Source organism: Drosophila arizonae, chromosome 3, assembly GCF_054131065.1.
Source record: "Drosophila arizonae isolate 15081-1271.41 chromosome 3, UAZ_ARI_1.0, whole genome shotgun sequence".
Lineage (NCBI taxonomy): Eukaryota > Metazoa > Arthropoda > Insecta > Diptera > Drosophilidae > Drosophila > Drosophila arizonae.
The window spans coordinates 14,606,945-14,621,020 of record NC_142923.1 but is presented as its reverse complement, the minus strand read 5'-3'; the positions used below and the strand labels follow the sequence as shown (position 1 = coordinate 14,621,020).

At 36.9% G+C, this 14,076-nt stretch overlaps 2 protein-coding genes and 1 long non-coding RNA gene across 7 annotated transcripts in view; 1 reads left to right on the top strand and 2 right to left on the bottom strand.

Moving 5' to 3' along the window:
* Nucleotides 1-14,076, top strand: part of LOC108611848 (uncharacterized) — a 55,790-nt gene that overhangs the window by 24,292 nt on the left and 17,422 nt on the right. For 4 of the 5 annotated variants that reach the window (XM_089465403.1, XM_089465402.1, XM_089465401.1 and 1 more), the window contains one exon: nucleotides 7,101-7,381. In XM_089465403.1, the coding sequence (XP_089321529.1) occupies nucleotides 7,108-7,381 (274 nt within the window). In that variant the 5' untranslated portion in view covers nucleotides 7,101-7,107. The other variant, XM_089465404.1, reaches the window with a different exon arrangement.
* On the bottom strand, nucleotides 1,324-3,129 carry LOC108611849 (protein CIMAP1D). Its single transcript, XM_018004666.2, has 2 exons — nucleotides 2,745-3,129; nucleotides 1,324-2,647 (listed from the first exon to the last, which is right to left on the bottom strand). The coding sequence occupies exons 1-2, from the start codon at nucleotides 2,758-2,760 to the stop codon at nucleotides 2,400-2,402; spliced, it is 264 nt and encodes an 87-aa protein (XP_017860155.1). The 5' UTR covers nucleotides 2,761-3,129; the 3' UTR covers nucleotides 1,324-2,399.
* Nucleotides 9,326-12,804, bottom strand: LOC149269715 (uncharacterized). Its single transcript, XR_016269390.1, has 2 exons — nucleotides 12,131-12,804; nucleotides 9,326-10,171 (listed from the first exon to the last, which is right to left on the bottom strand). It is a non-coding gene; the product is annotated as an uncharacterized LOC149269715 (long non-coding RNA).

Genomic DNA, 14,076 nt, shown 5'->3' with positions numbered 1-14,076 from the left:
ATATTTGAGGCTGTTTCATTGATTGTGGCCCCCCTCAAGTCCATTTGATGAAGTTGATGTGTGGCATATTAAGTATACGCAGCGGGTGGACTAAGCCTGGCCGAGTCGAGCTGTGGCTGCTATTGAAATTGCAATTAAATTCTATGCCACTTAACTATGCCCATTTACAATTACCCAACAACTCGGGCTTGATGCGCCCTTTGGGGCAATCGCAACATACAATTAACATGGCATAGAGATCATGTAATGCCAAGTCTGGCCGCAAGATCGTGCTAAAAATAACGAAGAACGCATTATAAATGCTATGTTAACTCTGACGATGGGCAGCAACAGCAGCAACAGCAGCACTTAAAGGTAATTTGCCCCATTATGGCGCAAGGGCCAGCAAATTGCGCATCTAACAAGTTAAGAATAGAATAGGAAAGCGATATGCACTATAAATAGTTAAGAGCACATCCAAATGCAGCCTGAGACAGAGCCAGAGTCAGAGCAGGAGTAGGAGCAGGAGCCAGAAACAGAGCCAGCATCCATGCGCTGATGGCCCATAAACGATGAGCAGCAGAAATGCTGCTGCTCCTGCTGCTGCTGCTGCTGCTGCTTGGGCTCCTGCTGATTGACATAAAGAGCAAGTGGAGTCATAAAAGAAGTTGCTGCCAGCAGATGAATCAACATTCCAAGCGGTCAACGTACCACGTACCAAAGCAGTCAGGATGATGATGATGTTGCCGCGCGCAGCAGCAGCACCAACAGCACCAACAGCAGCATCAGCAGCACCAAAGCAGCCATAAAGACAAAGACAGTGGGCAATGCATTGAAATGCATTGAAAGCGGCTGCTTAACCCGACCAAAAACTCAAACAGAACAGGCCAAGGCACAAGATGCCAGAACGTAACATTAAAATAAACGCGCGCAGATAAATCTTCTGGTTCTTCTGCTTGGCTCTTCTCTCCTCTCCCACCACTCGCCGTTCGGCCAGCAGCCCCTGCAGGAAGAAGCTGCTTGGCCAAGTTCAATCAAACGTGTGCACTGTGAAAAATGTATGTGAATATATATTCGAGGCTAAACTTAATGAAAAATGTATTTCATCTGCAGATTTTTATTTGATGGTTTTTATTTTATTTTATACATATATTAAACATTTTCATAAAAATTAAAAGAAAAATTTTTATTAAAACAAAAGGCCAAAAATTGTTTCCTAAGCCCTACATATAAAATATTCCATTCTTTAAAGTAAACTTTTTATTCACTTCAAGCCTTTTATCTACAATTTTATCTGCAATTAAAACATCTTTCATCCAATCATAATCTAATCTCAATTCGCAATTGCTTTGGTATAGTTTTATTTTTTCATGCAAATCTGGGTTTTACACAATTATCAAGCTTTGTTTGGGAGGCTCTTGTCAAAATATTATTTCGTAAGTCACAAACACATATTTTTTTCTCAAATCAACTATAAAATTTTGTCCAGTGCATGGATGTGTAAACATGTTAGTGTTTGCGTACGTGATGTCCAGCACTGGTCAGTTTTCAAACCCAATCCAATCCGCAGTGTCCCAGCGTCCAAGTGTCCAACGAGGCCATCTGCAAAATGCACGCATCGCACATCGCACATCCGTGAAATTCTTGTGCAGCTCTCGTGCTATGCATTTACGTTGACGTTGCAATTACAGCTTGCGGCGGCTGCAGCAGCAGCAGCAGCAACAACAACGGGCAACAATATGCGGCGTCGCCATGAGGCAGTTTGTCGAGGCCCTTTCTTTGCTTTCAGTTGCGTTCTCACGACCAATGCCTGCTCTCCAGCCGCCCCTCCTGCCCCTGTCGGTCCGCGCCCTAACACTGCCACTGCCACTATGCGAGTCGGACCGTCTGCTCCTGCTGTCTGTTTACTGTGTGATTATTACAAGCATGAAAATAACAGGCTTTTGCTTAGAACCACACCACAGCACAGATCAGTCAGTCAGTCAGTCAGTCAGTTAGTCAGTCAGTCAGTCAGACAGCATGGCCAAAGTAAGTTACTTAAGAGCTTGGCAACTTAATGCCGATGGCGGCTTCATTATGGCCCAGACACAAAGCCAACCAGCTCAAGTGCACTCTAAACCTTTTAAATTGCCAAGTGGCATTTCTTTTCCTCGACACTACCGACTACTGACTACTGACCGGGCCCGAAACGTTTGTCTGTCGCCCTAACCATGACCGCAATTTGAATTGATAATGAATGAAATTGGATGAATTTTCAATAAAGGGAAAGCACTATATAATCTACTCAATCCGAGAACTACCTAAATATTACTGATACTAAGGGTGACAAAATGATTGTTAAAAACTTGGTCTACGAGAGTCTCACGTGAAGAAATCATTTCACTCCCCCAGTAGTACATTCCATCTCGATTCGCGTCAAGCTAGTCGAAGCGCACCGAGTTGGGTTTGTTTAGCTGTCCCCGTTGAAGCATAGAAAACTCAAGTCCCTTCGCATTCCCAAAACGCGTAATTTGACCTATTCGATATTCCGCCGGGCCGGGACCCGATCGATTGAATGCCGGCAAGGCTGGCTTGCGTCCAAACGAATATTGTGGACCGCGACGCATGCGCGCATCGCAATTCTCATAGCCAAACGTGCTCGGCAATGTATAAGCCGCTGGTCCGGGTCCTAGATGTGAACATACACAAAAAAAAAAAAAAAAGAATTAATAATAAATAAGTAAATAAATGAAATAAAATATTATTGATTTCACTTTTTCATTTACCTGATGGTCTCGGCATTATATATTCCAATTACTTTTAAATACAGGAATCCTTAAGGGATGAAAAATAATGTATGTGTGTTTATTTATTTTTTTGTTTTTATAAATTTAGGGCCCTAGTTTCTAGTTGTTGTCGAAACAAATACCAAGTGTACAATGAACAACAATCGTCTCGATCCAAAGCCGTCTCTGCGAAACAAGTGTCAAGGCTAAATTGTTTTCCAAAAAAATTTCACGAAAATATTTGTTTTTATGAATCCACGACAAAATTTCAGTCTCTGCGTCTAAATCTAGTTTTCGTTCTTCAAAGCGTCAATTTTCTACTTTTTTGTAAAAATTTATTTGTGTGTGTACTCTTACATAAAATTTGTTCGAAAGCAAATTTCTTCATGTTGATTTGTTGCATACGAAAATCGGAGAATTTTCATGGCATGCTAGAATATATGTATATAGGAACTTTAATGTTAATTAGTCAAATCAATAATGTAATTATTTGGAAATATTAGGTTAATATATATTAAATATTATATTTACCTAATATTCATATTATCATTTTATCCCAAAATAAATAATAAAAGTAATATTAATAATTCTTTTTATACACATAGAAATAATATATGTGAAGAATTAAGCAAATATTAATAATGAAAGCTTAAATTAAAATATTAAATACTTTAAAAAAGTGCATTGAGTATTTTATGATATTATTATTTATATAATAAACTATGTTGATTAAAAAAAATAAAATAAAAACTGCAGTAAATATATAATTATTTTTACCATATGAAATAAAATACCCTCCCATTTTCTTTAATTATTTTTGTATGCTTATACACTTCGCGTCATCAGGTTAGCGCCCCCCCTTACACTCATTTTCTTTTACGTTTTTCTCTTTGCCTATTGCACGAAACTTCTTGGTTTTTTTTATATTTCATTATCATCATATGAGATGTCTCTCATACCAAAAAAAAAGCGCGAGTAAAAACCCGTTATGTTTTATTTTCTATTCTTTTCTATTTTCGCAAAAAATGTGTGCACTTATTTTGCGTCATCAGATTAGCGCCCCCAAATGCAATTGTAATTATCTTGCTTATTTTGGCAATTACACTCACCAAATTTTTTGTGAAGCTCAAAGCATTCAATATATTTATAGTATGGGTAAAGAAACAGTTTTATATTTAGTTGAAAATCAAAGATTGAGGCATACTTTGAATCTAGACTATGCAGCCATAAAATTGCTGAAAAAACAGGAAAAAACAGAAAACTAAGTGGCAATTTTCTTACAAATAGGGAAAACTATGGAAAAAACTATATAAGCGGCAATAATCAAGAGATTTCAGAAGGAAATAGCAGAGCATTAGTTCGAGAAGCTTCGAATTCCCATGAATCGACCACCAAGATTAGGGATAAAATCGGTGTTAAGACGAGCTTATCAACGGTCCAAAGAGCAATAAGGAAAGTTAATTACCTAAAGAAACAGAATGTAAAAAAAAAGACACCAGTCGATATGCTGAGAAAAGAAATACGCATTAATTTTGGCCGGGCGAACATGACGTGGTTTATCCAATGGCAGCATGTTGGCTTTTCTGATGAGAAAAATTGAATTTGGAAGGAACTGATGGCTAAATTTATTATATCCATGACTTACTCATATAAGAACATAATTTGGAACGGTTTCCAAGCCGTTGCGGCGGGGGGGTGGTGTGGCATTGATGTAGGGTGCAATATCTTACTACAGCGCTTGTAAGCTTCAATTTTTGACATCGCGCATGAACGCATAGGACTATAACACCGTGTTTAAAACTGCTGTTCCGCATTTCTATAACCTGTCTGAAAACCGGCATTAGATTTCCCAGCATGATAATGCTCCAAATCCAAATCCAAATCCCTGAAGTCCTGGATTCAGGGCCAAAAAATTGATCTCATGGAGTGGCCACCATACTCACTCGACCTTAATATCATTGGAAACGTCTGGGGATGGTTGGTCAGGAAAGTATATGAGTCCGGAAAGCATTATAGTGTAAAGACAGAGTTAATCGAAGGTACTGAACACGCTTGGCCAACCATATCCTTGAATGATATTGAACAACTTTATAATTCCACTCCTAATCGAATTTTTGAAGTAATTACAAACAAAAAACGGCACTACGCACTACTAATATTACTTAAAAATAATAATAGCTTAAAATACGGTGTTATTTTTGGTCATTAACTTAAATAAATTGAATTTAGCGCAGGGGGCGCTAATCTGATGACCAAAGTTTTGTTACATGTTTTTTTGTACATTTTACAAAAAGAATTATTTAAAAATAATCCTTATTGTTACAATAGCCATTCTTTTTGTATTTTAAAGATAAATAAATGGAGTATAATGTAAAAAAATTTCAAAGATGGAGCTCTGATAGTTTAGATTTTTTATGTAGCTTTAAGGTTGAGTGTAAAGGGGGGCGCTAACCTGATGACGCGCAGTGTATATTTGATTGATAATTTTTGCTATTTATTGGTTGATTGGAAAAAACGTTTATGCACAGCGCTAAGCGGCTTCTGTTGCTGACCGGCGGCAATCAACACATGGCTCTATAAATAAATAAAAAAAGCACACGCTCATTTATTATTAACACCTAAGGCGTAAAGGAAAACATTAATTACGTTTAATGCACACGCCATGCTAATTAATATTTAATTTGTTTCAAATTGTGCAATTTTTACATTGTTCTCGGCATGAGATACTCATCACGCCGCCCCCTCTCGGCCCCTTTTTTCGTTTCGCAGACAGTGGCACAGACACTCGCTCACTCATTCGGTCATTCAGTCAGTAACTCATAGTATAAATTTTTTCAAATACTGAAAACGCATTTTGACAAGTGTATTCGCCAGACAAATTGTGTTCTGTTCATTAATCTAAATAATGTCAGTTTTGCCTCGCCTGCCATTTGTGACACTCGGGAAAGTCCCTGGACACCTGTACAGCAACTGAATTGAGCTGAATTGAAATAGGTGCCATTTATTTCTGACAACCAAATTACAGTCGCAAATTTATGCGTGCCTCCACGAAGCTATCTGCTTTCATCTTTCTACTTTTATTTATATTTGTATTTTTTATTTATTTATTTATTTATTTATTTTATTTTATTTATTTTTTTTTTTTTTGCATTTTTCACATAATTTTACGTTTGTCAGTTTGTCAGCAAGTTTTCAAGTTTTTGTGTCTTAAATATATATATTTTCTTATATTGTAAAATTGAAAAGAAGTTTGTCCATAGCGTAAGCAACTACCCTATATATAAATATATATATTTTTAGTATTCTCATGTATGAATTTAGACATATAAATAAAATTTTTTTTTATATAAATTATATAAATCCAAGTTGAATTCTTCTTCAACTTGATATGCCTCCTTGCTTTTATATTCACAGGGTATGTCAGATCACATTGTATGCCTTAATTTTTAGCACTTTCATCCAACGACGCCGCGTCGTCAATTTACGCACATTATTTTAAGAACCAGTCAAAATTAGCATGGTACAGTTAAAAATGTGCTAAAAATAACGCCCAAAACTTTGTCTTCGGCTTTGACTTACAAAGCTGCGGTTTTATTCCACGAAACAAATTTAATTTTAGCTTTGCTTTGTCATATATAAATAGATATACAAATTGTAAATTTAAATAACTCTAACGATGGCTGCTTCCAAGCAATTCGTTTAGCAATAAAAAAAAAAAAAAATAAATAAATAAAAAAAAATATATATAAAAAAAAAATAGCAATATATTATTCAAATAAACTTTTTAATGCAAACACTAATCTTGTAAATCAATCGATTTATTACATCATAAAAAATGATGGGAATTTAATTAATTCATTGCTAACGGCTAATAGATAAAACTTTGATTTATGTAAACAAATAGTTTTTTTTTTTGTCGCATATTAATTATGAAAAATTAGTTAATTGCATACTGAAATAGTTTAAATAGATATTGATTGAAACATTACGAGTTGCTCACAGCAATTTTTTAATTAAACGTTTTAGCTGATCCCTTACCACTTTGTCACATCAGCTTTGAGCGAAAAACTTTAATTCTTTTAACTGTCAATTTATTTTTTATGCTCAAAGTTCGCCTGCATAAATTAAGAGTGGAAAAAGTGCAGAAAAGTTTTGAAAACTTGCTGCACTTGCATTAAAATGATGTCTGACCACGTGGCAGGGCTCGGGAACTCAAGAACTGTCGCGCGTGCCATATGGCCAGCAGGGGTTGAGTTTCGATCAAGGCTTTAACTAAAAACTCTTTGCAGAAAACAAAAAATTGCAGCAAGAATTAATTTCTTTCTTTTTTTTTTCTGTTCCTATATGCAATTGCAGCAATAAGATGCATACGGACGGGCATGAGGAGTCAACGGAGCTGAGGCTGAGCCTCGATTTGGGTATTTCCAATCAACAGCCAGCTGAGGGCATCGAAGTGGCAACAAATCTGCAAATGCCTGGCAAATATTGCCCAAAAAATAACCAACAGCATCGAGGACGACGACGACGCAGCGGAGCCGAGAGTGCCAAATGGAAGGCAGCTGGTGGATTCTCTGGCATTTTTTGCTGGTCCATCAATATGGCCATTTTGATTTGGCTAGCACATTGCACGAATGCCGGTAAGTGTTCTCCTCCTGGAATACTAATAAAATTTCCGTTATGAGTTAAATGATTTGACATGCGACGAGACATGGCAACGTGTAACATGACTACGAGACATGTGCTTCCCTACGATGCATACACCCACACACACACCCACACACACTTACACATATGCAACCCTCAATTAAAAGCACATCAATAACATTTGCCCCCGTCGACCCATGACTTGCCCCAGTTGCTCCATTTCCTATTGCCTGGCAATGCAATTGGCACTTTGCTTGGCAGCTGGCTTGAGGGTCGGGTGATGTTGATTTTGATTTATTTTACAATTTAGCAGCAACAGAAACAGCCAACAAGAAATATGCTAAGCTCTGACTGTGACTGAAGAGCTAAGCCATGGCTACCCCTGACTGCCTGCTGCTGTCCCTCTTTCCCCACTCAATTTATGTCTTAGTGTTTTTTCTTAGAATACTCTGTTTCTAGTTGAACTAAGGAGCATATGCGCTTTCATAAACTATTTATGCGTGTATCATTTATGTGAAGGCTGTTGCATTTCTACACTTATAGCAGACCAGCAATTAAAAGTGACATATATCAATACATAAACATCGATCCATTTAAGAGAAATTAAAACCGAGTGATGAAGAACTTGTCAGAGTAAAAGCGAAGAGAAAAGACCCAAAGGGATTTTTTGTGTACTATATTTAATAATAATGCCGCCAGTTTAGCCAATTTCAGGCTAGATCTAGCCTATGTCCATCTCACAGTCGAACTCTCCGTCTATCTGTCTAACAAGAGCAAGGGACGATAAAGAGCTACAGAAGATCATTGAAGTTGTCTATGTGTTAGCAGCAGTATTATTTCGTATTTATATTCGAGAAACACGAAGCTAGCATGCCCGAAGCAGCTGAGAGTGCTCCCATTAGAGCTCAGCTGCAACGATCTCTACCTGGCGTCGGGCTCAGCATTTGAGAGCGACTTCGTCGTTGAGAGGAAATCGACCTATTTAAAGGGCAGCAGCTGCAGCATTTCTTCAGTCGCCCAGGCCTGGTGGGGGTCAGTAGTGCAGTGCAGTCCAGTAAAGTAAAGTTACGTAAAGTGAAGTGAATAGTGCGATTTAGAAGAAATACTTAGTGGATCGACTTGAAGGAAAGACTCAGAGAAACGACCTAGAGGAACGATTTGAAGGAAAGACTACTAGGCAAGACTTGCAAGAAGTAAGTAAAAAATGCGGAAAGAAAGAGAAAATACTAGAAGAAATATATAAACATTTTCATTCACATATTAAAGTGTTAGACCATTGCATATACCCCACATTTGAAGCCAGAAAACAGAGTGTCACACAATCTGTTGCCCTGACTAGAAACGTTCTTGTATTTATTTTAGTTTCTCTCTTTTTTTTAGAGGTCAAGAGTTCAATGTGGTTTTACAGACTGCAAAATTGTGTAGAAATGTTTTTACTCTTAATGCAGCTTTGTCACATTTAGATTATCTGAGTAGTTTTGCAGCTCCAGATGCATTTGATAAGTTAAATGTCTGGCGCATTTACGCAATGTGAAGTATAGAAAATTTATGAGTTTTAATTTATTGTAAATAGAATGGAAATATTTATAAGTTGAGAGAGAGAGAAATTCAAGCTGCATTCACTTGACTTAATTTAATGTAAATTAAATTGGTCAAAGTATGAACTAAGTGTGAAACTCTGAGTATTTATGAAGTCATTCATTTTAAGTAAAATTTGAATATATATTTATTTAGTCAAAATTCTATATTCCTATTCTAAAAGTTATTAACATTTAAGTTCACTTGAGCTCCCATTTAAATAGTTGCCTCATCGTTTGCCTGTCAAACCCATTCGCTCTGGCCAGTTAATTAGAGCATTCGGATTACCTGGGGGCATTCTGTTATCTCAACCGCATCATGCGCCAAGCCCCTGGGTAAATAAATAAAATGGCAAAATGTAAACGAAAATCAACCTGTCGCCGTCTGCAGTTTAGTAGCCAAAATGAACACTAGCTTTACATTAACTTTGGCAGCTCCCAAGTTGCGCCCACTCTCCACGTCAAGTGCACAATCGTTTTTCAGTGTGTGTAGATGTGTGTGTATGTCGATGTATATAGCCAGGGCAACCGTTTTTGCAGCCAAAATAAACGCCAGGCAACGGCAGCCGCAACGAAGGCTTCCTCACCAAAATTTTAGCCGCCGAAAATTTCCCTGAGCGCAAATTTGGAAAGCGCTTTAAATGCTAAGCTGCATTTAGGCGTTTGTCCCGTTACACACACACAGCACACACACACACACACACACACACACACACACACAGAGAGAGTATCCCATGCTTATGCTTGTTTCCTTTGTGTGTTTACCAGCTGTTTTTAAACATTTTTGCTGGCGTTGCTGCTGCTGCTGCTGTTGGGGCTGTTTTTTCTCTTCGCAACCGCCAAATGAGGCAACCCCCACAGAGTGGAGGCTGTGGCAAGCAGTGGCGCTCGCGGAAGTGGCTGTTGCGGTTTATTCTTGCACATGTGTTTGCCATGCAGCCCCGGCCTGGCGGCCACTGTAACGTTGCAATTTGGTCGCAGCACTCGGCAATTTGTGTGTTCAAGTTCAGCATTTTTCAAAGTTCAGCTCTGCCACAGGCCACAGCAGATTCCAGCCGCCCAGCGAACATAATTTTAAACAGCAAAAAAAGACATGCCAAATCTCGTTAAATTACAGCAAATCCTGTTTGGACTTTAAGCTTCTCCAGCGTCTCAGCTTGTGACCTAATTGATTAAAGAACGCTGAAACATTTGTATTGCTCTACTCTGAAAGAAGAAGAGTATATTGAGATAATGTTTTAGACAATTATACAGCATTATAATAATATATTTATATATGAAATATATTAATAAAAAAAAAATGTATATTTATCTATATTATGTATGATATATATTATGTATATTGTATTTCTACATTAAAGTAAAAACAGAGCATCGTTCAGTCATTTCTTGTTTTATCCTTCACACGTGCATTTTTTCTCCTCCACTTTTCTGGTCAAACGTCACGAAATGAATTTTAATTTTTTATAGCGCAACCTTTTTAATTTTCTATTAAGCGGTTCGCAAACACAAAGGCTTCTTATATATATAAGGTCGAGCTGTAAAAATTAGAAATCTTGCCAGTTACCATTGACCAGAATTGCTTCTAGTCAGAGCTGCCATTTACAGTAGCAACTGAAAGGCACGGCAAAAGGACAAGCAGACGTTAAAGCAAATTAAAATACTCTTATATGAGAAACAAAATATATAAAAGATTCAATAAAATAGGCAAAAGTTCTTAAATGTAATTTAATCAAAGTCCCAAATTAAGGGTCAAATTAAGTTTCTTATGAATTTATAATATTTTATTATCATTAAAGTTAATTTACGTTTTCATATACATAAGTAATAATATAAAAATCTATATAAATAATAACATAATAGTATAAATAATAATTATCCTTTAACATCTGTTTGTTAAATTCCCAAAAATATTCATCCGTAAAAATAGGGTACCCAGGCTAAGTGCATTGATTGTACTGTTAGAATTTTAACAGCAATTTGATGTACCTGGCACGAACATAAACAACGGCAAAAGGTGGCTGAAATTCCGTAAATACAAGCAAAACAGCCAAACGTAAAAGGGAACAAAGGAAAAAAAACAAAAGTCAAGCCATGAAAAGTGCATTTAAATTGATCACAAGAGAGAAAACGGAACAGGGAAAGGGAAAAGGTTGGGTAACTGTCGCAATGGGAGATAAAGTCAAATCAAATACACGTACTAGCATGCTGAAAATATGCAAAGTGCAATAACAAACCCAAGTAATCCCAAACACACACACAATCACACACATACACACAACTGCACACAACACAATTGTCGAGGTGTGACAGTAAAGAGAAAGAAAAGAAAAATAGTAAAAAAGAAAAATAGAGAAAAAGCTTTTTAGATTTATTTAGAATATTCGACAATCTAGTTGCTATAGAAATGGAATTGAAATTAAATTGATTGCAAATTTATATATCCTGTTTATTTTCCAAAAAGTGATGGACGTATTTCTTCAAATCAACTCGGGATGTATTCATTTATTTTAGAAAATATAAAATATAAATATAAATAAATTTTCCTTGATATTATAACTTGATTTATTACAAGTATACAGAGGACTGTATTTAAAGATCTACAGAAAACATATATACATAGATAACGCCTATCTCAAATATCGTCTTATCTCCCATGCTTTGCCAAATGTAAAACTTAAATCTTCTAGTAATCCTGGGAACTCTCCACATATCTTCCATAAGTTATTGAGATTAAATTAAATTAGATGAGATTACATTTGAGCTTAATTCATTATTAACAACGTTACATACTGCACATAGCAATCAATCTACCCAATGCCACATAGCTCATGCGAAATATCGACAGCAGTTAAAAATGTAGAACAATCTTGCAAATTTTAAGCACATTTCAGCTGCCTGTGAAAAAGTCGTCAGCAGTGCAAAACCGATTTGCATATTTTTACAAACACACTCACCGAGAAACACCCACACCCACACACACACACACACACACACACACACACACACACACACACACACACACACACACACACAGATAAGTATACTCATGTACAAGTAGTACAGTTGTGCAAACAATACAGCCACACATAACTTGCATACAATAAATCTTGTGACGTCTCAAGAGAAAGACGTCACGTAGCACACAAAAATGGTGGAACTTACTTTTCCTGTTTCCTGCTTAAGTTCCTGGCCCACAAGTGCCTTGTTGTTCCTGTGTGCTGTTTGTGCAGTGTGTCTGGTGAAAATCTCTTCGCTCGCTGATAGTTGGCAGCCACAGCAAACCAGAAGGCAACCAAGTTCATTGAGGTCCTGGCTGCTGCTACTGCCCGTGCTGCTGCTGCTGCAGCTATTGATGTTTCTGCTCCTGCTGCTGCTGCTGCATCCTTTGCAACCGCCACAGATTGACGAAGAAAAAATGTAGCTAGTTCACATGAAAATTGTCAAGTAAACGAGTGCCACTATTACCAAAATGAAAACGAAAACGAAAATGAAAAGAAAATCGAGCTCGTCGTGCATGGAGAATATTATCGCGTGAGTCTGTCACACTGAGCGCTTATTCATAATGAGCCACAGAGAGACCTGGCTGGGAGTCGGGACTTGATATTCATGCGGTGTCACAAAGAGCTTTGCAAGCGAACCTGAGAACGCCTCGGCTTGCCAAAGTTTAGCTGAAATAGTCGGCAGCAGCTTTACGCGGATTACCTAAATCGAACCACGTGACATTTTTGGGAGGCCACAAAGTTGCTTAAAATAGTATGTATAAATAGTGGGCAGAATTTATATCATATATGTACAAATGTATATTTAAATTAAAGATGATTTTTTGCATTTAGTAATTTTTTAATTGCTAGAGGAAATTCTAAAAAAATTTTAATAGATAAAATATGTGTAAAACAAAAATTTATAAAATATTTTAAAATAATTTACATTTTAAACATTGCTGTTTTTACTGTACATCTTTCCAATAATTCAATTACACCAAGTTTATTAAAACAATGTTAAAAAATATATTATATGAGAAAAAATAATTTTTTTATTTATTTAAATTACATCAAAAAGAAATATTTAATTTTTATATATTTATAATGCAAATATTTAAAATGATAAGTTAATTTGACTTTATTTTGAGTTCCATATAAAATAATCTTATTTATCATAGTTTGTAAATTAGCTTTGTCAATACAAATATTTCTTTTAGAAATAAATATCGTAAACGTCAAAATGTTATATTTATAGCTGTAATATAAACATTTGGTTTTCTCTTCAAGTTTTACTGAATACTGCAAATAATTCGTTTTATTATTTGCCAGGAAGCAACAGATAAGGCAAAAATAAATTGTAAATGCTTTCGAGACAAATATTTTATAAAAGCTTGAGACACATTTAAATAACGAATTGAGTGCTGAGATTTGTTTTTTATATCCATTTAAATTTAATTTTAAACATGCCCAAAGTCCTCCCTGATAAACCGAAGCAAAAGTAAATAAAGTACGTAAATGCTTATATAAATAGCTGTAATATAAATTCTATTTAAATGCAAGCAAACAGAGTATTTTGTAGTCGAGCATTCCCGTCTGACACTTACTTATTTACTCGATTGTACCACCTTCTCAATTATACGCGACTCAGCTAGCTCTGCTGTGTGCCTCGAGCCGCAGCCGCAGCCGCAACCGCAACCACATCATGTACTCCCATTAGAAGCGATCCCGAAGAGCCCCTGGACCCTGGGCTAGAAGTTGGCGCAAGCGAATGGGGTAAATGGGCAAATAACGATATGTTTACATATGGCGCTGCCAATATGGCAGCAAGAAGGGCGCAGTCGAATGGAGCTGCGGCAAATGTGTCGCTGATTTATATGCGAATTCGTGTGCTGGAGACAGAGAAGCAGCAGCAGCAGCAGCAGGAGGAGGGGGAAAGGGAGAAGCAGGAGAGACGGCGCCTGTTGCCGCTGCTGGCGCTGTGGGTGGGCAGCGCGGCGACGTCTGAGTGTGCGGGCAAACAAAAGTGACTAAAACATAAAAACAGCAACAAACACAGAGACACAGCTGAAGACAAACATTGAGACAGCGAGACAAACAGCAACGGCAACAGCAACAGCAACAACAAGT